The sequence below is a fragment of the Thunnus thynnus genome, chromosome 10, assembly GCF_963924715.1.
Source record: "Thunnus thynnus chromosome 10, fThuThy2.1, whole genome shotgun sequence".
NCBI classification, from domain to species: Eukaryota; Metazoa; Chordata; class Actinopteri; order Scombriformes; family Scombridae; genus Thunnus; species Thunnus thynnus.
In genome coordinates this window covers 6,211,010-6,238,315 of record NC_089526.1, presented here as the reverse complement: position 1 = coordinate 6,238,315, position 27,306 = coordinate 6,211,010, and the positions used below count along the sequence as shown (strand labels likewise).

The 27,306-nt window shown below is 39.3% G+C and overlaps 1 protein-coding gene across 2 annotated transcripts in view; it reads right to left on the bottom strand.

Annotated features, from left to right (window-relative positions):
- Nucleotides 1-1,096: 1,096 nt before the first annotated feature.
- Nucleotides 1,097-27,306, bottom strand: part of dgkb (diacylglycerol kinase, beta) — an 80,220-nt gene continuing 54,010 nt past the window's right edge. For both annotated transcript variants that reach the window (XM_067600626.1, XM_067600627.1), the window contains 5 exons: nt 21,826-21,916; nt 19,269-19,464; nt 8,482-8,602; nt 8,126-8,186; nt 1,097-2,694 (listed from right to left, as the gene is read on the bottom strand). In XM_067600626.1, coding sequence (XP_067456727.1) covers nt 2,587-2,694; nt 8,126-8,186; nt 8,482-8,602; nt 19,269-19,464; nt 21,826-21,916 — 577 coding nt within the window. In that variant the 3' untranslated portion in view covers nt 1,097-2,586. The remainder of the gene's footprint in view (nt 2,695-8,125; nt 8,187-8,481; nt 8,603-19,268; nt 19,465-21,825; nt 21,917-27,306) is intronic.

Sequence of the window (27,306 nt, the reverse complement as noted above, 5' to 3'; positions counted from 1 at the left end):
GTGACTCTGTGTGACTTTATTCTTTAATTTCACAGGATTGAAAGGATGTAAAGTGACTCCTGTTTCTCTGTTCTCCTCCTCTGTTCTTCTGTCTGTCCTGCTCTATGTTCTCCTCTCTGTCCTCATGGTCACATTTTTCTCTGGTTTCTTACGGTTTAGGGTTTTTTTTATTTAAACAAATAATCTAACGTATTCTGTCATAATCTTTTTGGCCTTCTCTTCTCTCACTGGTCAGTCTCTCACTGTTTTCTGTGGGAGGAGGGTTAGACCTTATTGATTACATCACATTATGTTGCGTAAAGATAATTTCAAATAAAGGGTTTGAATGAAAGCATGTAATTATTATGAAAATATAGCAGGAGTAATACAGTGATAACACACAAAAAAAACCCCAACACATCCAGGGTTTGCTATGTAGGCGTATTTTAACATTTTAAATAATCTGAGCACTTAGAGGGTTTTAGTGTTTTAATTTCCATACTAATTTCTATAGTTATAAAATTCATCTTTAAATCTGTGCATTTGAAAATGTGAAAGGATAGGCACCTATTCAGCCAAATCACTTTATCAATGTAAAACATATTAATTACAGAATTTCATCTGATAAAACCAACTCTCAGTCTGGCCTCTCTCTTTGCTGTTAACTAGTGTTTACATGTTAACTAGCTCGTTAGCTATCATAGCCTCAAGCCAGTTATCATTGCTTGAGTCCTGCAATGAATGAAATTCTGCATACTGTATCAATACTGTTGCTCTAGTTAATGTTGTTCATGAAAGCTTCTTATCTGTTACTTAACCTTTTACTTACCGCACACAGTAGGCTGCCTGGTCGATGCACAGATAGCGTAGAGACTTAATACCCTTGTTGGACATACTGACCCAGTACGCCTTGTGGTCCGATGAAGATGTCCAAAGGCAGACACTTAAACAACGTTTTCAACTCCTGATTATACAGTTATATAGTGGTGATTTTTTTTCACTCTAATTTTTTAAACTTAAAAAAAACGCGCACACACACACACACACACACACACACACATATATATATATATATTCATAAATATTTTTTTTTCTTTTTTCTTTTGTCTTACCAAGGTCCAGACCTCGATGACTACGGCTGTAGGTGTGCATATTTTTCTTTGGTGAGGCCTATTGAGATACATTACCTTTAAATGCAGAAATGTACTGAAACCGTTACCATCTAGAATATTGTCCACTTTTTGTAAAAGGAAACTTTTACTGTATACAAAATAAAAAGTTTACAATTAATTGATTTTTTTTTTAAAGGTTGACTATAAAATAATTTATAGATGGCATGTGCACACAAGTGGCTGTAAAACGCCTGTAATAATTGGATGAGATTGATTTACAGTATTGATTCTTTAAATCAAGCCAGTACTATATATATGTCAATAGTCATTTTGTATTTAGACTTTAATTGGTTAATGTACGCTTGTATGGGCAGCAGACTGTAAACACTCAACATCAGACATCAGAACAAATCAATGACCAGAGGAGGTCACAAACTGCTTCTTGTGAATATCCAACAATACAGTAATTGCACCATCATGCAGTCTGACTGAACACTGGACTCTTTTCTGCTGCCTTATCACTGTTTTTCACTTGCAAAGTACCTGAGTACCTGTTCAGAAAAACACAGGATCTCATAAAAATACAGCCATCTCATAGATAAAATGTGATATGATTAAACTGAGCAGCACTGTAGATTCAAAAATGATCAATTTCCACAAGTGTCAAAACAGATCTTGGTCACTCATGCAACAGAAAGTGTGCACACAATTGGTAAAACTGTCTGGAAATCTCTCGTGCGACGTAAAACAAAGAGTGTCATGCATTTTTTATGAACAATCAATAATCATTCCTAAACTTTCCACTGACGGAGTAGCAAAACAGCAGAGTCAAAACATGACAAGAGTGATTTGCAAGAACCAGTAAAAGAAAGCAAAAGTGATTCTCAGTCTTTTCACTACTGAAAGCCATACATGAGTGAAGCCCAAACAAATGCGGGGCAAAGAAACTTCACTTGTCACTAAACACATTTGGGAAAGATCAGCTGCAAACTCCAGATATGTCAGCTCCAACAGTAGCTGCCTCTTTCGCTGTCCATCATGCATCAGGGGTATGCAAATGCAAAAAACTGTTAAAAAACATCAATAGCAGCAAAATATGAATAAATAAATGCATCATATCACAAAACACATTCATCTGTGGGTTTGTTCCACGTGGCACAGATCACAACAGCAAAAATAAAAACAGAATTATAGAAAAATTTTCAGAAGTGGACTTCCAGAAATAGCTTCAGTAGTTTTGGAGCTAAACTGCACTACACACTGTAGATCAAAGCATCAGTCCTAAAGACACCTCATTCTGGATTAAATGAGGGCTTCCCAGTGATGTCTTCATGCTGAAGGCAACACATACTGAACCTACAGTTTGCTACTGTATGCTGGGCTATCAAACAGGCATCGATGGCCCCCCTTCACCAACGGGCCGAGTGATGATCAACTTGTGAGCGCTGCTCTGTAGGTGCTTTTGAGGACCTGAAGGTCTTGAACCATGACTTGATCACTCTTTGCTTTCCGTGCGTGTTCTTCTGATGACTGAAGAGAAGAAGCTTCGGCCTTGTTGTGGTCCCATCAACATCGGAGCCTGATTCTTGTGGATGATCTCAATCTAGTGTGAGGAAGAAGCAAAGAGTTGAGATTTAGTTTCTGCAAGCTGCTGGGCAGAGTGACATTTAGAGAGACATTGAAGGAAATGGCACTGTGATGAAACATTGTCTGTGTGTCTGTAGGTTCCTTGTTTCAGGAATCTGAGGCCAAGTCAACCAACTGCTTTACTTTAATCAACCAAGGCTCCAGTATACTCCATCAGAGGTGCTTGTTAGATGGTCGAATAGGTATGGACACTTCCTACCCCCACACCTTTCCATCTGGGGCTGTGCACGACAATTTCTGTAACCTCCCAAAACTGACAAACTGACATTCACACCCACTTCATGCAGTGATTGATCAGATGTGAGAAAGGAGCCAGGGTTTGAACTTTCTAAAGCTCTTTGTCATTGTTTACACACCTATTTCTGTCACTTTTACTGTAAACAACCGAGTGCAACACTACTAATGCCTGAAAATGTGTGCTGTCATCCCCATATTTAAACATTAACGCATCTCACCCCTCTCTACGATCGTCGGCTTTACACTCTGCTTTTGACTGTGACCATTTAGAACAGCTATAAACACTTTTGCCCTCCAACGCGGTCGGACAACACGTCATACAAACCAGTTGTTTTTGAGCATAACCTGGTCTTTATGAGTCACACCTGAGTAGAGGTTTCAAAAGCCTTTCCACCCGGACAGAGTGGTGTTAAATTTACTAAACACATTAATGCTGTCAAGCTTTCTTCAGGAGGAAGATCACACTTTCAGCAACACTAATGATTCGGCTTTATGATGGCAATATTGTCAATTGTTTTTTACTTTTAAAGTGCAGGGTGTAATGCATATTGCCAACTCTAGGGTTTGGTAGAACGGCTTAAGACATTTTGCCAAATACATGTAATATCTCGTTTTTTTGTTAACAAACCAAGTTATGTTTATGTTCACTGTTTCTCACCAAAACTCATATAGTGTGTTCGAGGCCAAACAAATGTGTTGAATGTATTTCCTTTCTCAAAACATTTCCAGAGTTGATTTTTTGGAAGAATTGGAAACGTTCATTGTTTACATCCATTATTCTTTCTTCTAGCCTTTGTTGACGCATTTCAGCCACCAATTACCAATAACTGGAATAGCGTGAAACCATCGGCGAGACTGTGTATCATTTCACCGACATGCCTGTGCGAATGAATGGTGACCTTGTGTGTGTGCACAAGATATTAACTAAACAGTGACACGCTCTTAAAAACATTACTCCATAGCGCTACTAGTGGTCAACAACTCCACAGGGTACCTTTAATATATCCATCTGAATGGCACTGAAGAACACTGGAAACCATAAAGCTTGTTAAAATGCTAATAAAGCTGGTTCAAAACAAAACCGGTTGTGTGTTTTACTTGATGTTTGTGTTTAAATTCACAAAAACAGAATCACACAGAGATTCTAGAGCGATATGAGGAACGGTTTATATAAGCAGCAGTTAAGGGACATTCTATATTTTTGTTATTGTCAACAAATCCCATTAAATGAAGTGTTTCCTGTGTAGCCAACACCTGATATAGCTGATTTCTCTGTGCCATAGACCTCCAATGTTGTTCAGTGAGCCACACTGGTGCACTGAGTGACATATTCGTTCATTATTATGGACATACTCATTCATTTTTTTTTACTAGGTATTAGGAGTCAATCCAAATACACTGTCCTGCTGATGTAAATACCAAATCTGCTTCTGAAAGTGGTCCAAAACAAATTAATTGTTAGTCCAGTTTGAGTAATAAATAAAAAGTGCCCAGCTGGGTTGTTTTTAGCTTAAAAAAAAAAAGAAACTATATACTGGATTCCTGAGCTACTTTGAAGGATTTATGTCTTTGAGTAGGAGGGAAAGTAATGAGAGAAAGCCTAATGCATTGTTGGTTTTAGTCTTTCATGGGATTTTGCTGATAATAACAAAACTTTAGAATATCACCAGCCTTATCTTTTAAATCACTCAAATTTATCCAAATGAAACAATCAATTTATTAACTATAGTTTCACACATCCCGCTGTTATCGCTCCTATAACAACAAAAACTGTCCCATATGGGTCCTGGGTCCATATGGGTTCTTGTCAAATGGGGTCTGTTGCCTAATGAGTGCATATATGAAGGTCCTTAATGTGACAAACCACGAAAATCCCTCAGGTTCATGACTCTGAATAACAAATGGTTACACACATTTTGGTGGATTATGGTAAAGTATGGGCTTTATGGATATAATTTCTTACAACATTCTGTTTCCCAACAACGATGCCATTTCTGTTGAAGGTTGAAATTGTAGATCAATGGACTAACAAATACCAATCATCAAGGGATGTCATATTAGGTGCACAGTTCATTACACTGTTGCACTAAGAGTATAAACGCAGTAATGGGGAGAGGAAATGCTACCATCTGCATTAAAGGGACCATGTTCACTTCAAAGGAAAGCTGCCACTTATTGTACTTTGACCCACAAGCAATTACATGCTTTTGAGGGCTTTCCGTCATCATTAAACATGATTGAACTTAATGTTTCAGATGTTCTTTACAAAATACATGATAATCCCTCTGGGTAAGACATTGGTCACAAACAGAAGATCTACAGGAATATTTGAATTAATTTGGAGGGTAACTGGGTTCTGTTTTAAGGATGTGACATTAAGGGAGACCTATTACGCTCATTTCCAGCTCTACATTTTTATTCTAGGATCCCACTAGAGTAGCTTTGCATGATGCACATTTCAAAAAACTCCTAATTTATCTTATACTGGCCTTGTATGCAGCCCCTCAGTTCAGCCTCTGTCTCTAACAGGCAGTCTTAGCTCCTGTCTCTTTAAGGCCCCCCTCCCAATGAGCCCACTCTGTTGGCCAGCTTTCCAGAAGCCTGCCAAGGGGCAGCCGTATCAGAGTTGTGTTAAGTTACCGCTGATGCAAAGCCAACATATACTGCTTTACCGCTTCCTATTAAAAGCTTTTAAATGACTAAATAACAGGATGCTCTTATTGTCAAGAATTTAGAGGAAATTAAATGTATTCCTTACCAAATTAGCAGAGCTTCATTAGCAGTGCTAAAAACCAGTCGACACAATAACATATGGAGATATTTGGAGCTATTTGTTCAGCGGATCAGTCAGAAATAATGCAGGGAGGAATACTACAAGCTGAAACAGCCACAGTGATGATGATGTTTGATGAAGGGCTGCAGGCGACCAACACACCTCCAAGACGTGAACTGCTTATTTTACTTTGCCGTGCTGTGTAATGGAAAAACACTCATAGAGTGACTAACACTCATAGTGACTACCCCCAAAACAATGGAAAAATGCTATAATGCAGTCTGAAGCTGGTGCTTTTCGCTCACAGGGATTACTTCTTCATATTTATACCTCATGAACATCCCACCATGTAACATTATATATATGACTGAAAATAAGGAAAAGCATAATAGGTTCAAAAAAGCATTTAAAGCTATAGTGTTACATATAAATGAATATCCATTACAATCAAGCCCTTGCCAAATGAGTTCACACAATGCTGATTATGCCTACCACCGCCAGATAAATCACTCTGTATTTCACAGTATATGGAGTTTTTAAATCTGGTGTCTGTGGCAGCACTCCCATGCTGGCCAGATGAATGCATAGTGCACATGCTCCATGGGCAGAGCATGCACACCAGAGACTCCCGCTAGCTGAGCGGCTAACTTCCCATTAGCCCTCAGCTAACTTGAATGGGAGATAAAATAATTGAATTGTGTGGCTCTTCTAGACTTTCCAAATGTTATCGGACTGAATGGATCAAAATCTGATGGTGAAACAAATCATTTCGCAGGACACTCAAAACAATTGTGTGTATCCACTGTTTTACAGCTGCAACAGTAGCAACAGAGTAGGCTACTGCAGAGCCGATGACCTAAGCGTGTCTTGACAGTGTTTTTGTAATTACTCTCACTGCGAGGAGGGGGAGACAAAAGTTCTGCACTGCAAGTTGAAATGCACCAAGAGCCCTAGAGCAATAAGACTATCAGACAGAAATAAAAGCGATTAAAACAAATGAAGAATGTCTGTAATGTACTCCCTAGCCATAAAAAATCACCCAAAAGCAAGAACACTAAGAGAACATTACATTTAAAACATAGAAAAGTGGAATTTTACCAGATTCCTGTCTGAAAATAGAGTGCAAATTGACTTCATAGCAGACCTGGTTATCAAGGAGACAGTGATACATGTCATATGTCGCTTCAAAATGCAAATGGTTTTAATGGTGTTAAATATGTTATGCATGCAGAGGAACTGAGAAGCATTTGCATAGTTGTTGTTGTTAATAATTAGTGGGATAACATTCCATTTGAACTGTGATGTTTTTATAAGCATTTTACAGGTCGACTGATTCAAATTCAGCAGCAACATAATTATGTATTGTCAGATCCTAACTTTGCTCTGTGGAGTTGTGCCAGCAGATACAAGAGCACTTGCAGGCTACTTGTTTTGTCATGCACTGTGTATTTTAGCTTTGCCTGGATGATCCATATGTAAATCTTGGCAGCACTTCATCTGCAGTGGCATTGTAATTAAAGCTAAACACAACTGTAATCAACACAAACTGAGGAGTTTCATTTTGAAAAATTGAACATCTTGGACAGAGAGCAAACACTTGTGTACTTGTGGAGGTAGATGTTTGAGATGTAGACGGTAAGCAAATTAGATGAAGTAAGACTTGCATCATTAAGTATTTGTTATCATAAATTACAGCTCAAAAAACAAAGCAATGATTTGAGTGAGAAATGGAAGGAACAAAAGACTGCAACTGATCACAAATCTTTCCTATATTTTGAAACCAGTTTTCTTTTATTGTGCCGTTAGCAAAAAATGTTTTGTCTTTGCTTTTTGGTTTTAACATCAACCTGCTCAGGTACTGCAGCCATTGAGGTAAAATCTGGCACATTTATGTCATAATGACATAATTTAATGTGCAGTGCCCCTGATTAAGCGCTACTACTACTAAAGTAGAGTGACATAAAGTAAAATCAAGATTTAATCAGTTACTAAAGCTTGAGGGACTTTCGTACTTTTAATTTGTAGGATTGCAGTTAACAGGCCACAACAGTACTATCAAGGAATGATTCCTAATACAAGAAAATTGGATTTAATGATTTTTCATGTGTTTCCGTTAGAAATAGTATTGTGTCTACTACACAGTCTGATGTGATGACATTTTAACCTGTCACAGTTACAAAAGGTGATGCTGCAGATTTGATGCAACACATACAGAGATTTGGGTTAATGATATTTCCCCTGAACAATGAAGTATTTGATTTAATCCCTACAATATACTGTATGTTACTGCTAAATAGTTTGGCTAAAACTCATTTGCATGAACCACCTGTGTGTGATACATAATGAGGAAACACAGTGGATACATTCAGTGACTTACAGTGCACGGAGTCTGCATCCACGGTTCACCATCAATCTGCATCGGAAGTGATTTACTGGTTCTGTCAGTGAAAAACAAGAGAGGGTGTTCTGATTAAACTGTATGAAAATATATTAAACAAAAAAACTGCTTAAAAAACAGTTTGCAACTTAACATGTCCCAGACAGGAAGTGATAGTTGCTCAGTATTTCAATAACCAAATTCTGTATTAAATGTTTTTGTTTTGCATTTTTGACTTCAGGCTTTTTGACTTGACGACCCAATGCTAAAAAAACAATGCAGACAAAACAAGACCAACAAAATGATAAAATCACATATTTGACCAAAACTGTGAAGTAAGCAAGTTTAAAGCTGACCTGATGGTCACGGAGGAGCACTGTGCCAGACGTCTTCCAGCGCTCTTCAGGCCAGTGTAGATCTGACCCATTTCCATGGCTCCTTCCAGTCCAACCACCTCCAGCAGCTGGTCAGACAGGTCTAAAACACAAAAAAACATCCGTTTTTAAAACAAACTTAAGGCTCACTTTAGAATTAGCTGAGTTTATGTAATGGCTCCAGATGCATATTTAAAAACGTGAGTGTCGAGTGTGTAATTCTGTCGAGACATGACTTCATATTGTAAGTCGGTTACTATATGTATGCTTGACTCATTTATGATATGCTCTCATAGTAGAACCATTTCAATGATGTAGTTTTTTAGACTGCTAACTACTCTAAAATGTTTCAGTAAGTGATTTAATATTGAATAAATACAGCATTTGTATTCCTTGTTGCCCTTCAGTGTTGCTCATTCTATTTAAAAACCAATAAGTACACAGAAAAAAATCTTCCAGTTAGTGAGACTGTGAGAAGAAGCAAGAAATGAAGGATAAAGGGAATTTGTGAAAGTGAGAAGGAAGGAGAGGATGAATAACAGAACATGATACGTCACTTCAGACTTTTCCTTCTGCTTCTGAAACATTTAACATTCACAGTTTAAAAAAAAAAAGAAAAAAGGTTACAAGAGCAAGCTAGAAACAAAACAGCTATTAATTAGATTGCACCGGCAATGCAAAGCAATCTTGTGATAATATAATTATTAATTTCTCTTCTGTTTTGCAGTTATGAGCATTGATTTTGCCCCTGCTGGAAGCCCAGTGTCATGCAGGGCCCATCTGTTTCAGACGCCCGTTCTGCCTCCGACTCTCCATCGACTCGTCCCTCCACAAATTAAGAAGCTGCTGCCTCGCTGCTGGGAGTATACAGACACTAATTGAAACTAGACCCATTTTTAGGCACTTGGTGCGTGCTAGCGAGTTAGCTCGCTGTCACCGACGCTGCTCCATCCCTGTCTTGTTTATCTCAGCCGTGTTCCTGAAGGAGTGTCGTTGGTAATGTTACTGTTGCCGTGAGGTGTTGTTGTCGCTGCCGAGCTGTGGTGTCCAGCTGTCACCATGGTGATGGACATGCGTCTGTCCCTATCTCAGTGCAAGACTGTGAGTGCAGTACTTTCCAGGGTCGGAGTGGAAGAGTGTGTGTACAGACACAGTAGTTTGACCTCCTGACACTGGACTTTAAAGCTGCCCCCCCCTGCCCCATGACTTCTCACGTTAATGCAAACAGCTCACACAGGCCCACGCTGACACGTATGATGGACAGCGTCACCACGGCGATAAGTAAACTGGCGGGGATTCCTTGTTGCCCCGGGCTACAAAGATCCCAAGTATAGTGCTTACTGTGGGAAAGACCATAGAGCCTGTCTGCCAAATATAACAAGGTCAGGACATCTATGTACAACTGGTGGATGTACAAAATATACTTGACCTGCATGTTTTAGTTACAAACTAAATATAAATGTACTATAAATACATAAAATATATCTATTTATAGAAGTTAAACTCTATTTATAAAATAAAGAGTTTAACCTCTAGATGACATGGAACATTTTTAAACCAATCCTAAGTGAGAATACAAGTATATTTCACTATTTGAAGACATTACAAATGCAAACTCACAATTTACACTATTTGGGAAATTCACTTATTTATTTTCTGACTAAGAGTTAGATGAGAAGACTGATACTACTCTCTTATTTGTCCACTTATATGGAGCTAAAGGAGATGATTAGTTTAGCTTAGCACAAAGGCTGGAAGCAGGGGGAAACAGCTAGCCTGGTTTTGTCCAATTATCCATTGTATCTCAATTGTTTAACAAGTGCAAAAACAGAATTTTGTTTGTGAAACTGTTACAGCTACTTAAAAAAAATAGTTTGGCATTTTGACAAGTATGCGTTCGCTTTCTTGTCTGAAGTCTTGTTTGCGTAACAAGGTTGCCAGGCAACCAGCAGAGACTCCAGGAAATCACTGTACCCGGCCAAAGTGTGCCACATGTAACTAAAACTACAAATTTAGTTTAGTCATTTTTACACTTTGGTTTGTATTTCCCAAAGTGTTGATATATTCCTTTATTTTCATTTATATTTCATTTTTTTAAGCAGAGAGGTGAGGTATAACATATTATAATGTTTTAATTAGATTTTTAAACTAAGCTTCAAATTAGCCTACATTCCATTATCTGTCAGGGCCTCTTTTTCACCTAACTTTTTCACCTAAAGTTATTTTCACCTATTTTAATAAAGTGAGGACACATGATTTTAATTAAGATCTTAGTGAATGAAAGTCATAATTCATCTAGAATGATTTATTGGTGAATTTCCATTTTTATTTGAATCACTAACCATTATTTCTTACATTAGAAGTGCCAATAAAATACCTGGAACAACAATCAAAAGTGGAATCTGCCAAATATAGAAAGAGCCATCATGTTTACTTCCCCAAGATAAACTGGGAGAAAGAAAGAGGTAGCCAACGGCCAAATATAAACCGAAACACCCCTTACCTAACCTACAATCAACATTATGTCCCTCCCTTGAGGGATGAAGGCTATATTTGGCTGTGATAAACACACAACACGCAGACACGGAGACACTTAGGGTGACAATTCAGAATGAGTGAGACAATCATATGAACGAATGTCCATATGGGAGATCCACAAAAGCAGTGCTGTGGCTTTAATCTCTGAGCGTGGGATGAGAAACGGCGCCCTTGTCACTGTCAACCATCGAGCTGTCGAGGACGGTGACCGCGCTGACACATGTGGAGCGACAGGGTGAGAGCGGAGGAATAAAAGAGGGACAGCGAGGGAGCAGAGCAGGACCAGCGGCGGATCAGGTGAAAGTAAAACTAAAGAGAAATGGCGGGAGGAGGAGGAGGAGGAAGAAGAAGTGAAGGTGTGTGGGGGCTGATCGTCCAATGAAAGCTTCATGGAGCTTGTCACGGGGCATCAGTCCCAAGCAACGACCCCACCACCTACACATGGACCTCCCCCCCTCCCTCCTCTGCAAAATCTCAGTCCCATTCTAAATAATTCACTCCACAGCCATTCCCTTCCACCTGAGGGGCTTGTCTCCTGGCGTCACCAGCGGGACGATTTAACAGCTCCCGAAAGGTCAGGGTTTTTTATCCCCCAGCCGCCCTCCACACATTCACCCACCCACCCATCCATCCACACACACACACACACACACAAAGTAATCCCTGCCAACAGTTTGATCTGTGCGTTGTGCTCGGGAGGTGCCCCCTCTGGGCTAATGTACTCCTGTGTTTACCTCTAAATACACCATTTTCTTGATCTGACAAGTTAGGCCGGCTCACCTTCCACAAGGGCATCCATTCACACTTACAGGTGCACACCCATACACACACACACAAACACACATCAATAAACAGGGCACAAACAAACACAAACAGACACAAACACACAGAAACGTAGTGGCACACAAATACACACTCCCCACTTACACTAAGTGCATTCCCAGGTTCAGTCTGTGGCGTTTTTTTTTTTTTTAAAACCGCAAACAGCAAACTGATTGATTTTTATTCAGGGATTAATGGAGTGTTCATCGTAGCAAGGTTGGGCTTTGAATTGATCAAATATCTCCCTCACAGGCTGCCGTCCTCTGTGCCCCACTCGCTCACATCATCTCATTAGGAAACTCAAATCAGCAGCCTCACAAGCATCCCGACAAGCTACAGCACTTGTGTCGAGATTGTCTTTGTTTTGATTGAGTTAATTATTTTAGAACTGAGGTGTTTTTTTTTTTTTTTTTGTCTTTCCTCTTTTTGCGTTCCCTCACTGTCCCTGCTGTGATTTATTTGATTTTGTTTTCTCTAAACTTTACTAGTATCAAAACATTTATTCTGTTTTTTTTGATCACAAGTACATTAAATGCTGCTCCTGTAAATTAGCCTGAATAGATCACCTGGAAAAATCAGTTCATGCAGCATCTGAGAGGATGAAGGAATTTCCAAAGATTGGATGATTCATTAAATCAGCACTTGTTTTGACAGGTACTGACATATTTAACAGTGTTTTATGATCAAAACCCCTTAAAGGCTGGAATCACATCAGGGAAAAAAAAAACAAAAAAACATCTGTTTTTCCAACAATCATGTTTTCACCATTGAAGTCTCATAAGGGATCATTGGCGCCCATGTCTGGAGAGCCTCACTGACTCGCCATGTTTCAAGCTTGACAACGATTGTAACATCCACTTCATCCCCAAGTACAAACACATCATCACACAAGGAAACCTAAAAACATACTGTGTATCACCTGAGCAGGCAACTGAATGCCCATTCACGTGCCCCACCAGATTTTATATATCTGGATTATTTATATTTTTATTTTATTTTATTAAACTATTTTTTTTTTATAATATGTATGTATTACATTTTATAGTGTGAGTCAAACATATTCTTCTAATTATGTCATAAATCATACCTCAAAGTCACACCCCCTCTTTCCCTATAGTATTGGTTTCTTCCAAAAGATGCAGGATGAAAGCGGTTCACAACAGCAGCAAGCTGATTTTTTTTTCTCCACTATTGCAGGTTATAGTGAGCAAAACACTGACTTCCATTTGATTAAATCTTGCCATTCTTTAAAAAAAAAAAAAACAACAGAAAGCCCCAGCCCTGTCCTCAGTCAGGAGGTTAATAGTGCAACAGGTAGGTCATCTTAGGTGAGATTTATAGTGATACGCTATTTTTCCTTCATGGATTTGTTCCCTCTTTCATACGACCATTTCAGACCAATCAAGGGATGATGATGATGATGCTGATCTGTCTGAAGCAGGTAAAGATAAGTGAGTGGCCTAATAATGATTCTCACTACAACAACATGATGATGATAATAATAATAACAATAACAACAACAACAATAGCAACAACAGCACCAACAACAACAATAATAATAATAATAATGTTGTCAAAGTATTGTATAAGAGGCAGTCAATTAGCCTATTTGGTGGTAAGAGAACAAAATGAAATGGTCTGATAAAAAGAAAACCACAAAAACAAATTTTAGCAATTAGCATTATGTAAGGATTCTAATTTTCAGAGGAAGATGCTGATTTTATTATTATTATTATTATAAATGAGCATCTAGCAAGGGACAGTTACATTAGGGGAAGGCCCATTCAAAGAGAAGAAGAAAGCTAAAACATAGGAGATCCAACAAAACCTGGTTACAAAAGTACCAATGGTTGGACTACAAGAAAACAACAGATGCAGCTTTTTGTTTTCCCTGTAGAGTGTTTAGATGCACTGCAAACCATGACAGGAAGTTTTCTGTTGAGGGATTTAGGGATTGGAAGTCAGCTTTGGAAACAGGGAAAGGTTTGACAATCACAATGCAAGCCAACAGCATATGGAAAACTGTCATAAGTGGCAGATGCATTTGTTGACTACTCCAACTGATGAGCAACTGTCAATTCAGAAAGGCAATCAGATAAAGCCGAAGACAAAAGAAAGGGACAGCAGATACAGTGCTGTCTTCGGGCTAGCAGACATAACTTCCACAGTAGTCCTGCTTGAGATTACCCTTTCAGAGACTTCAAAAAACAAAGGTGTTTTCAGGGAAATCACTGATTTGGTTGGAAGATATGATGAAGTTCTTCGTACACACCTTGAATCTGCCAAGATAAACCCTAAAAGTGTCCCCAGTTATCTATCTGCATAGAGTCAGAATGAGATGATTGCATGTATTGGAAATTAAGTCAGAGGTAAAATCATAAATTAAGTAAGAGTGGCAAAATTCTTCTCTACATGCCTTGATACAACTCCAGACTCCAGAGTCAAGATACTGGAGTGCCTAATCAATTTAGTGCATGTGAAAGATACAACTGGTGCTGGTCTTGTCAAGAAGCTCATGGAGACAATGGAGAAATATGGCCTTGATGTCAGCAACATCAGGGGGCAAGGATACTGTATGATGGCTGTGCTGTCTGGAATATATAGGGATGTGCATGCTATCATAAAACAGAGCATGTGCTATGAACTTCAATTGAACCTGGTGGTGATTCATACATGTTGTAAGAACATAACCTCAGGCAACTTCTGTGGCGTCACTGAGCAACTCCACTCCTTCATGGAAGCGTCCACCAAAAGACAACGCTTGTTCATTGATGTGCAAAAGGAGCTGGTGGAAAATGACCCCAAGAGACCCGAGACACTGAAGGCTTTGAGTGTTGTAAGATGGGCATCACGAATTGACAACTGCAGAGTCCTTCTCATTACCATGGATCAGTGATGCATTTGACAGGACACATCAGGAACTTCAATGGCACCGGGGAAAGCCATTGATTTTGAGTTGTGTCTCCATCTGGTGGCCTTGAGTAGAATTCTCACAATAGCTACGTTGACATGGACTCTAATATTTTACTAATAATCAGAATAATAGCCTAGAATAGAAAAATGCCTCATGTTACCACCTCAATCGGAAGAAACTGGCCCGATCCGGCCCGATCGGAAGGAATTTTCAATCGGGTGTAGAGGGATGGTGTAAACCTTTGATAATCCGTTCACTAGGAAAATATTAGTGCTGGATAACCATGTAAACACTTAATCCAATCATTTCTCTCTGGTTGGAATAAATATATTCTTTCTGTGCATGTGTACCCCACATGGAGGTAACATTAGGTGATGTGATGGTGGAGAGAGCGAGAGAGAGAGAGAGAGAGAGAGTGTGCGTGTCTGTGACAGAAAGTATGAAATTAGTAGCTGTGTAGGAGTGCTGTATGTGTACAGTTTAGGCTATTTGTCAGTAAATAAATGCTACACCTCCTCAAGACCCAAGCCAAGTTCCTGTGTCCTGCTTGACACCTGCTGATTAAAGTGAAGGGGGTTAGCCCCAGAGTTAGCGACAATGGGTTAGCCTAACCTGACCAGTTCACTTCTCATTGTAGTTACAATCTCAACTGCTCCTAAACAGAGAGTGGAGAAATTTATGGCTGCTGAGTCTCTCCCCAGTTTTGCTCAGCGCGCCCCACTAACCACCCCTGGTTGTTGGGCTGACAGTGGCCGGTAGGAACATTTTGACATATCACCCTGATTTAGTCATCAGTGGCCGGTAGGAACGTTTTGACATATCGCCCTGATGTAGTCATCACTTTTGCACATGACACACAGCTGTTCCGATTAAATGCGTTGGCGCATGTAAACACCAGAATGTATTAGATCACATCCCGTGTAAACAGTTGACCCGAAATCGTCAGTCGGAATGATTTCAGTCAGCATGAAAAAAATTGTGCATGTAACCACAGCTAGTGACTGGTATTCTCATCAAAATACCTCCAGGGTGAAGACATAGACATCAGCACAGCTGCACAGCTTGTGGATGACTGTAAAACAGAGCCGTCTGTTCTGAGGACAGATGAAGTTTTTGTGGAGATGTGGGGTGAAGCAGAGATGGAAAGAAGGAGCAAAAAGGTTTCAAAGAGACTGGAGGACAAATGGCGAAATTATACACAGATGAGTCCAAAAGAAGAGATGGAGGTTTATTTTTACTTTGCAAACCTTGACCTCTGCATTCAGAGCATCACAGACAGATTCAGCGATGAGACCCTACCTCTTCTCAAACACTCAAGCAGCCTCATAAAGCCATCAACAGAGAAGATCCCACACCTTCAACAGTTGTGTACATACTACAGTGGGGATATAAATTCAGAACAAGCTCAAATAGAGTACAAACTCTTGATACAACTCTTCTATTTGAAGAGTTCTCTAAAGAGAAGAAACACAAAGATAATGGCTATTTACTATTTCATGGTTGAGAATAATCTTGAAGCATATCCTGAGATCAGCAAGCTCTACCAGCTTATCTACATACTCCCAGTCACATCATGCATGCAATGAAAGATGCTTCTCTTCATTTAAATTCATCAAGAACAGACTGCGAACCACCATGTTGGAAGAAAGTATGTCTTATCTGATGGTCAATGCAGTCGAGGCAGACTGAAGCCAGGACGTGAACTTGGAGAGAGTCAGGGATTCCCTTTGGAGTCTTGGACACAAACGATAAGGTAGGCATCCTACACTTTGCTATTGTTGCCCCCCCCCCCTCTAGTTATATCAGTGTGTGTAGGTGTGGTTACAGGTTATAATGTACTTAGGCTAATGGTGATGATGGATCTTTCAAGAAGGCCAAGCAGTTTGGTTACTACTGCTCAGTATGAGCTTTTATTGGCAATGGAGCAAACACTGCTATGTGATGTCAGCACAGTCTCATCTGTACTAATCCTGCTTCTTCTGCATTGCATTTGAAAATACAGCTGTTACCATGTTGACAAGTTCCCTTCATCTGTGACTTTGTTATCTATGTTCTCTTAATTAATTGGCATTTTTATGTGAATTTATGCCCCTTAAATTTTTTGGGTGAAGCAGACAAGATTTAGCTCTTTTTCAAGAAAAGTGACAGCAGTGTAGAAGCTAGTGTAGAAGTCATTTTCAATAACCATAACAGCACAAATAATTGACATGAAAATCTCCAAATAAATATACAGTATTTACTCTAGTATAAAGTGGTAGATTACTCAGCTACAAAAAACTGATTTAGTGAAGTTTTTAAATAATCCCCCCAAAGTCTTTGGATAGCAGTAAGCTCCAAATTCTGGGGACCATGAATGTCTGTACACAATTTCATGGCAGTCCATCAGAACATGAGTAAAAAAACCATGTCATGTACAAAAAATGAGAACATTATCCTGATCTGAAAGGATTAAAATCCAGCAGCAGCAAAACAACCTCCCTTTCACTGTAATTATGATGACTTTGAATACTTGAATGTCTTCTTTTTCAAATTCTGAATGCATGACCTTTACCTGCAATCAAAAAATATTCTATTGTAGTATTCAGACCTTTACTTCAGTAAAAGAAGGAAGGAATTCTTCTTCTACCACGGCTTTCAGGATATGTTTTATTTTTTTGTAAGTCCTTGAGGGGGCTTGCGCCATTTACCAGCTGTTACCAGCTGACTCATTCTGCTTCGTTCATTCATATATTCCCATTGACGGGTTTCCTTTTGACGTAAATGGATTCAGGGGTATGCCCAACACCCCCCTCAGTCTGCTCCTATTAACTGAGCCTGTCCACTGGCGCCTACAGAGACCATTAATACACAAGTGACAGTTCCAAACAGTGACATGATTGTACCTTTTCTTAGCAAACACAATCAGCTAGCTGTGATTCACCTTGTCATCTGTGAAATATTCATGCACTCAGGGAAAGTTTGGTCAAAAGTTTAGTCTTTGATCTATCTGATAGGAGAAAGGACACAGACTATCGGTTGTTTGTATCTATGTGTGCTTCAGGGAAAACAGCCTCCTACACTGTAAAACCTATTTCACTTCAAGTATTATTGACCGACCACAATCTTCAGCATATGCAAGGCTTTGAAAGTACTGTTGGCTACTCACCAATTGCCTCACAATGTGTTGAATTTTCAGACTTTTCAAAAACATATTTTTTAAAGGAGCGTGTGTTTAAAAGACTTTAGTCTACAGCCATGCTAGCAGCTTTGCAAGGCTGTACATAGTCACTTTGCTTTGAACCAAATGCTAACATCAGCATGGTAATGCCACAGTAACAGTGTTAACTTAGTGATGTTTATCAGGTAATGTTTAAGATGTTTACCCTCTGAGTTTAGTGTGCTATTGTAACAGTAATGAAAGACCAAAGGATTGACTTATCATTTCAATGTGCAGAGATGTGCAAGGATGATCATTACTTCTCTCCTTTGTTAATATGTGCAGGAATGTGACTTAGGAGGCCCACTCCTCTCTTTCCATCCTGGCTTAGGCCCAAATAAGGTACCATTCTGGGTCTTAGTATAAGCAAGACATGTTAAGTGGTCAAAGGCCATACATGGATTGGGCCGCTTCCCTGATTTGTGTCTTTGGGAGATGTGGCTCTTATATAACATACATGTGCATGTAAATGTATATCTCGTGATTGTTTGCTATTGGCTGTAATCCATAAGTTTGTATGATTTGACCAAGCGATGATCATTTCTTTGTCTCTGAAGAAGGTCAGTTTGGCTTTGTATAGCGAGACAGAGGAATGATTCGCTTTGTGTGAGTTCTGTCTCCTTATAGTGCAATAACAATTTTTAATCGCTTGTGTTTTGTGTATTATTTCATATGTGTGTTTAGTGTTTTCAGACAATTTCCACGACACTATCCAGCTAGCATCTGTTTATTAGCAGTAAAGACAAAGTACAGATGAGGCTGATGGGAATGTAATTCATTTCCCAGGTATTAGGTTGTAAACCAAAGTATTGGACAGTTAAGAGATAGCCAAATGGATTACAATTCATCCTGAGGGGAACATGAAAGTCCGAACCAAATTTCAAGGCAATACATTCAATAGTTGACATTTCACTCAAAACCACAAATGTCAATGTTATGGTGGCACTTGAGGAAAAGTCCAGGGATTACCGAGGTCGTTAGGGTTCATGATCTGGGAACCATGTCTGCACCAGTTTCATGGCAATCCATCCAATAGTTGTTCGAATATTTCAGTATGGACCAAAGTGGTGGACTGGCCAACCGACTGACATTGCCATCCCTAGAGCCATGCTACTCTCTCAACAGTTTATTCTATATTATCTATATATCTCTATATCTATATACAGTTTCCAGTTTGGATTTGTACTCTAATGGGCAAGTTCACAATCCAGTAGTGAAATTGCAACAGCAGGACTACGCCAACTACAGACAGTCATAAAATGGTTAAACATGTGTTAATTCTAATGGTGTCAAAACTACCTTGAACTGCAAACATGAGCTCTTTGGGGTCGATCACTGGTGTCCTCTTGTCTTGTCCCTTTTTTCCCCCCTTCCGGTGACCCCTCCTCTTCTTGCTCTCGCCCCAAAGGTTGGACCCCCCATGCATGCTGGGAATGTTGAGAATGGCGATGCCTTCTAAGGAGATGCTGCTGAGGTCCAGAGTAACACCATCACACTTTTAGGAAAGAGAAAGAAATAGAGGGCAAAGCAAATAAATCGGCTAAGCACATATCTGTCATGATAGGATCGATATGAATTGGCGAGCTGCATTTTCCTGTAGTTTGAACAATGACAGGCTACAAATACCTAGAAAGTTTGAAGGTGTTATCTACTGAAAACACTGACTTACTGGCAGTCTAAAGAATCGTCTTGTTTTTCCTCCCTAATAAATTGACAACTTATTACGCACAAAGGTTGAAAGTTGATATTCTTATATATTTGGTGAAACGTCCATGAGCAGAGGAAGCGCAGTGTGTTTATTTAAAATTTGCTAAGTAAAATATCTGAGAAGAAGTTCTGGTCCAAATATAAAATCTATGCACTTGACCTTTGAGAACTGGGCACCCACAGTTCTCCTGATATACAGTATATGCATACACGTATGTTTGATGTAAATATGGATATCCACCATTTGGACAAACTAGTGGATGTAATTGCAAAATAGTTTTGCTGCTTACCAGATTATCTGGTAAGCAGCAAAAACTTCAAAAACCACATTGTCTTAAAGTAGGAAGCTAAGTAATTAACCTAAGATTTAAGTTTGTAAAATGTTTTGAAATCACCCTAAAAACAAGTGGCACATGTGAGCTACAATGATGGTGACTGAATGACTTTCCATTTAACCTCTTATGAAAACTGTCTCTCTCAAACAAAGAGGCAGAGCCTGACCGTGTCTCTTTGTCTGACCCTGAGTGTGCATCTTTTTTCTGTCTGAACCTGAATCTGTCTCTTTCTGATACTGAACCTGTATCAATCTTTCTGTCTGAACACAGATCTGTTTCCATGTCTGAACCTGACTCTGAACCCGTCTCTGTCTGAAACTGAGCCTGAGCCTGTCGCTCTGTCTAAGCCTGAGCCTGTTTTAAGTCTGAACCTAAACCTGAATGGGTCTTTCTGCCAGCTTGTAAACATGTCTCTGTATATGTTTTAGCCTGAACCTGTCTCCTGTCTGAGTCTTAGCTTGAACCAATCTCTTTGTCTGAGCCTGAGTCTGCAGCTGTCTTCCTGTCACAGCCTAACCTTGAATCAGTCTTACTGTTTGAGCCTGAGCCTGAACCTTTCTGAACCTCAGCCTGAACTTGAACCTGTTTCTTCGCCTGAACATTTCTCTCCATCTTAGCCTGAGCCTTAATCTCTCTCTATCTTAAATTGAACATTTCTCTTTTCTAAATCTAATCCTGAACCTGTCTCTCTGAGTAAGTCTGAGCCTGAGCAAGAACTTGTTTTTCTGTATTATAAACCTTTCTCTGTATCTCAACCTGACCCTAAACCTGTCTGTCTGAGCCTGAACCTTTGTCCTAGTCTAAGCCTAAAACTCAATCTGTCTCTCTGTCTGAGCCTGAAGCTTTCTTTTTGTCACAGCTTGAATATTAATCAGTTTCTCTCTCTATCTAATCTTTCTTTTCAGTCTGAGCCTGAGCCTGTTTTTAGAGCATTCTCTCCATAGGAAGCACCAATCCTGTCAATTTGATTAACCTTAAAGAGTAAACCAGAATCGGGGCTAACCATTAGCTCTTTAGAATAATCTTCTGTCAGTTCTAAAAGCGTAATGCTCTAGATAGTGGATCCTATACCAGTCTAGATCTGTCTCTAATTTCCAGACAAGCTCTCCTCCAGTAGGTACTTAACCAACACTAATTAATAAAGACCTCTGCACTGTGTGGATAGCTCTGAGAAGGGGGAAGATGAATCGTATAGACACCATCTTCATTATCACTCAATATCACACACAGCAGGGTCATGTAGGGCTAATTACCTGTGGTTGAACTGAGGTTCAGTGAGAAGTGGGTGGGGAGTTGCACAGATAGCCTTCACACATTAACACTTTGTCTGGGTGGATCTGAAACTAGTACAAATTTTGGCTATTTATGGAACAAGCGTTGACCAGAATATTTTTAACAGGCACTAATATTCTTACCTGAGTACTTAATATTCTTAATATCATTAAATTAAGGATGTATGATTGCTTGGGATTCAAACTGGATGTTTTTGCTGCTCACTCATCCATTCACATGCACTCACAAACCAATGGTGGCAAGCTACCATGCAGGGTGATGGCGCAAACCACCAGGAGCAATTTGGGGTTCAGTGTCTTTCCCAAGAACACTTCGACACGCAGGCAGGAAGAGTTAGGGATCGAACCAGCAACCCTCTGAGTAGTGGATGACTCACTCTACCTCCTCAGCCCTAGCCACCCCATTACATAATTTACAAAAGCAGTGACTTTCAAAAAACCTTTCTTTGCTTTTGTTTCTTTTCTGTTTTTTTCTTCTCTTCCATAGCTCTCTATAAATATAAAATATGTGGTTCGGTTTACCTCAACCTCCAGAAAGTCGTGGAGCTTCTTACATGTGGCCGAAAAGGTCTCCGAAGTGCCAAACTCAAAGTACCACAGCTTATTCTTTGTTCTGAAAAAAAAAACAAGACAACAGAAATTGCAAAGGGACTGAGAAAAGAGGAAACATAGGAGTGTTTTCCCCACATCAAAATATGGAGCTTGTACAGTTATAACATGTCTTTTGCTCTCTGTCTCTAGTCCCCTATATTCTGAGCTTATGAAAAACAAAAAGAAACAGACAACCATTCTGCAAAAGTGCATCTGTGTTTGATTCAAGCTTGAAAAAGGGATTTTCTAAACTACACAGGAAATACAGCTCTAATGTTTACCGCTGAACAAAATCACACAGTCATTAATCTCTACAGAATGCATAATGTGGCCCATTAATCACATATTGAAGCATAATGATGGATCTACAGCCAGTTAAGGAGGCATCTGAGGGAGCACATGGGGTGGCCAGTGGGTACCCATGCCCAACATTAAGGCCCAGTGTGGGGTGTAGGAGGGTAATCTACCTGCCCCTGCAATTAACAGAGGACTGGGGTGCTGCTCCCCTGGCTTCCTATAGCACACACTCCCATTGCTAAGGCTGATGATCAATGACCTCTCCGGGGTGAGTCACCATCTGTCCGTATACTGCCATGGTTATATTCTCTCATGGCTACAATAATAAAATGCCATTGTTTTTTTTCATATTAGAGTAGTGATTAGTTGTTGTATCACTTTTATTATATGGTTTTATTTCATAGCAGTTCGTGTATTCATGCTAATCATGTAAACAGAGGTCTGACAGTGCAACCCAGACCTTTGTCATGATGAAGATGAAGTCACATGGATGTATTTAAACAAATTTATATATTTGAAGGTAGCTGATTGAACATTTTTTTTCCAGCATGGGGTTGGAATTTTAATTTTTTTCTCTTTAACATGAGTGAGCATAGTGCATCAATTTAGATTTGAGCATGAAAGGGAACAACAAAAAAGATTTATTATTGATCATTTTCCAATTAATCAATTTGTCAGAAAATAGTGATGTCCCGATCTGATCTCAAAGATCAGTATCAGGGCTGATCAAGCCATTTGACTGGTATCAGCTATATTCAGCAAGAATCTAAGCCCGATCCTTTATTTTACGTCAGCTGTCACACAGGTGTCATAAATGGAGAGCACAGTATTTGGCAGGTCGCCGAAGCGTACTCTAAAATGTAAAATGAAAGCAGTCCAACATCCACTTGTAATGTCTGCAATGCAAGCATTTTGCAAGGTGGTACTAAAAGAGCTGAGTTCAATACTACCAGTTTTATATGGCACCTAAAAAATAAAAACTCAATGGAATACAGAGAGTTCACTCAGGTAACTCAAAGGCTGCACCAAAGCAACAAACACTGGAGGACATTTCAGGCAATTCTTTTCTTAATGCATTGCAGCGCTATTCAACTGTCAAGCATATACATTTGATTGATTCTAATACCTTTAATGTACTTGAAGTGTGCACTGTGCAGCTGTATTATCTAGGAAAATACACGTATCAGCAGATACTTAATATGAAATGACCCTAATTACAATGTCCCACAGTCCAATGTCTTCTTTTTGTTCAACCAACAGTCCAAAACCAAAAAATATTCAGTTTACTATAATGTATGACAGAAAAGCATAAAATCCTCACATCTGACTTGCATTTTTTACTTTGAAAAAATGACTAAAATGATTATTCTATTATTAAAATAGTTCATGGTTAATTTTCTGTTGATCTGCTAATCAGTTAATCAACTAATTGTTGCAGCTCTGAATCACTGGCAGAAGGTCAGACCATTAGGTAGAGGAAGGGATTGGATCATTGAACTGTGCTTTAGTTTTGTTTAGTTGGCCAAGTCAAAGCATTGCCATTTAAACTTTGGTGGCAGCAAACATCTGCACAGAGATGCAGGTTTAAGAGAACTACGGTTCAACTAACAGGCTCATGGTAGCAAAAGCACAGGTGTAACTAATAATGTTAATTTTATTCAAGTGTTGCAGTCAACCATGACAGCATGGCCTGAGCTAACCAGGATCCTGAAACTGAAACAGCTAATTGGAAATCAGCCATCATTAATTTGATTACTTACACCTGTGTTCCTGCTGTGACATGTCAAACTTTTGTGAAAGAGGCAATAACGGGTGGCCAAAACTGCCCAATTATCATCAGTCCACAGCTGTGTGGCCGGTGTGAAGCTGTGAGGATTTGTGGTTTTTGTTTTGTTTTATATCAGTTTTAACTTAAATATCTTTTGGTTCTGGACTGTTGGTCAGACTAAACAAGCAACCTGAATTTCACTTTGGGCTAAAATTCAATTTTCTGACATTTTTTGGACTAAAAGACTAATTGATAAAGCAATTGGTATATGGATTGATTATGAATATAAAATAATACTTAGTTTCAGTCCTACATGCTCTATACATTTCATCCACTGTGCACAAAGGTGTCACGACAGAAAATGTCAGAGGGTCATTATTATCATGACAAATCATCTTCTGAGCACCATTAATTTCTGATCAAATGTAATGGTCTGATAAATTGCTGAGGATCAAAGTGTTGGACGAACAAACTGACCAAAATCATAAGATGAAGAATTGTTAGATGTTATGTCAAATTGGTGTTATGCAGGTACAGGACAATGGCTGCAGATACAATAAAGGAAGATGTGGTGGTTCAAAGGTGCAGAAAGTAACTGTTAAACCTTTCGGAGACATTATGACCTTAAAAATATATGATAGGAGACGCTCATACTCTCACAGTATTGATTCGTCTTCAACATCCCAGCTGGTTTTCAAACTGCTTACTAGATCCTGTGTTTTGGCATTTTATTTACATTTCTAGAAGACTCTTCACTGCACATACAGTACAGTAACGCTGCAGATGAGCTTTGAAATGAGTCAACATTAACTTTTCCCACTCACCCCTGGTCTGAGGTGAATCACTCAATGGAACGTGTTTCCTCAAACTTTTCGTGGCAGATATCCAAACCTCTTCTAAGTGCCTTGAGTGAAAACAGTCTACACCAAGCTTCACTGAGGGTGGGATTGCAACAAGTTCATTAACTGGAATCTATTTAAAATCACTGAACATCAATACTTATATTTACTGAAAATGTTCTTATATTTAATCTCTAAGGCTTTCGTTTATCCTTTATCCTTTAATGTAACTGAAATAATCTGCAAAGTCTCCGAGAGTTTCTCAACAAAAAAAAAGATTCCAGGTTAATTTTATACTGAAGCACAAATAACTGAAGGCTTTTGATCTTTCCAAGAAACAACAGACAACAGCACACAATTCATCCAAAAGCTTCAAGGACAGAAAAAAAAAACACCCTACAACAGTGCTGACACGCAGAACTGAATAAGGTAAAAAATGGCCTTCTCTTAGCCGAATCAAAGCACTACAAGAGGGACGTATTAGTATAAGCAGAGTAACAATCACTGAATTATTGATTTCCTCATTAGGACTTTTGTCAGGACCATTTAGCCACTTTATAAATGAGCTTTCATTAGGGTACTTGCAAGGTAGCCCAACTCGCAGTTGATTTATAATGTGCAACATGGTCAATAGCAGAGGGATGAGAACAGAGGGAGGTGGGAAGAGGCAGGAGGGCGACAGGGCTATGCTGAGAGGCTTTACGCAACAACACATCCTTACATCTCCTCCAGCATCATCATCGCCACCACCATCATCATCATCATCATCATCTGTAAGCTCAGCAGTCAAGAGGGCAAACCGAGTGCACCTTTACAGTAGAGCATGAACACATCTCTGAGCGTGTTTGCAAACAAACAAATGAAGGTGGCTACTTCGAAAAACATATTCAAAACTGTTGGTGGGTGATTTATGGAGAAAATGAAGCCACATACAGGCAGTGTTGTGGATCCTTTGGCTCTGTTGCTTTCAAAAGCCAAAAGCCTTTGACATCAGATATAATGCAAAGTGAGTTTTAGAGATGAAATCACAACATAAAAAGTCAATGGAAAGACATGAGTGGATGTGAAAAGATGCGTCAGCTTGAGCAAAAAATGTGCACTTATTCCAAGATTACATGACTCCATTTAATGACATAAGGGAAAGAAGAAGAAAAATTACAAAAACTGGAGGAAAGTAACATAAGGAACTGGAATTTGTGGTACATTCTGAGCTTTCATATAAATACAGACATGGTCCACACAGATGTTGTAGCTACAGCTCATGTCTGTACAATAGCTAAATTGTTTTTGGAGAATAAACATAGATTGCACAGTCTAGTGATCAAACTGTGCAAATTAAGTGAGGGGAAAAGTTGCTTCAGATCAGTGAACTGAAGGGAAAAACTGTAGTTCACCTGTTGAGTTTAACTGAGAGAGAAAACAACTTATCATTCAAGAAATCTCTTGAACTCCACCGATACTCATCAAAGTTGGACCTCTGGGACTAAACGCAGGACACTAAAGCACAATGTTAGAACAGATACAGCAAGACAACATCTGACCGTCCTGTCGATTCCCACCACTTAACCTAACAAGCGCACCATGGCAACAAATCACCTTATGTCCTTGTTCATTAGGTAATTAGGAGCATCTCATTGGCCGGATCGGATTGTCATTTATCTGCTGACAAACACTGGATTCATCTGACAGACTGACTGTGAGGAGCATCTTCAACAGTGGCCAGATTATCCTAGGATTAATAGGGAGTCCATTTGAGTAAGATGATACTTTTAAGGTAGATAAGAAGATCTGACTTTATAGTAAGTGCAGTAAAAGTGAACATAAAACTCATTTCCTTAAACTGTTTGCTGATTTTAAACCCCTGTATCCCTCCAGGACATCTTAGAAGTTCATCAATTATACTATCTGTGGGAGCGATTTGTGTTGTTTTTTGTTTGTTTTTTTTCAGGAAAAAGTGCTGTCACTGAAAACCAGCAGCATACTGTATGAAGCAGGGTTTCAATTCTCAGAGTAGCAGCAGTGCAAAGCCTCTTTGTGATTTTTTACCTGCAGTGTATCAATGCAAAGTGTACTGCAATAATAACTTTAGCGGTGTGCATATGAGATCAGCTGTTGTAGTCACAGCTGGTACGCCAAATGAAAACAGTGGCTCAGGTTTCCAGAGCCACTGAGGTGTCTTTGATTTGCACAAACAAATCATAAAACAAAACTGGAAAATAAGACAAATACAAACTGTGCGGCTGAGAGAAAAACCACAAAGAGCTTTAGGAAAACATCTCATACCAAAAAAATACAGGAACAGGAAGACAAGTGCAGCTCAAACAGCCTGAATCTAAACAATACACCCATGTTCATAAAGCCACCGCTGCTTGGTCACCATATTAAAGGATGTCACAGGTGATAAGCTTCAGTGTAGCATCGCTGTCCTGAGGCCACAGCACCTTTACACTGTAGATGCACTTTCCACCGGCCACACTGAACAGCGCCATTGATTTTCTTCCCCTCTGA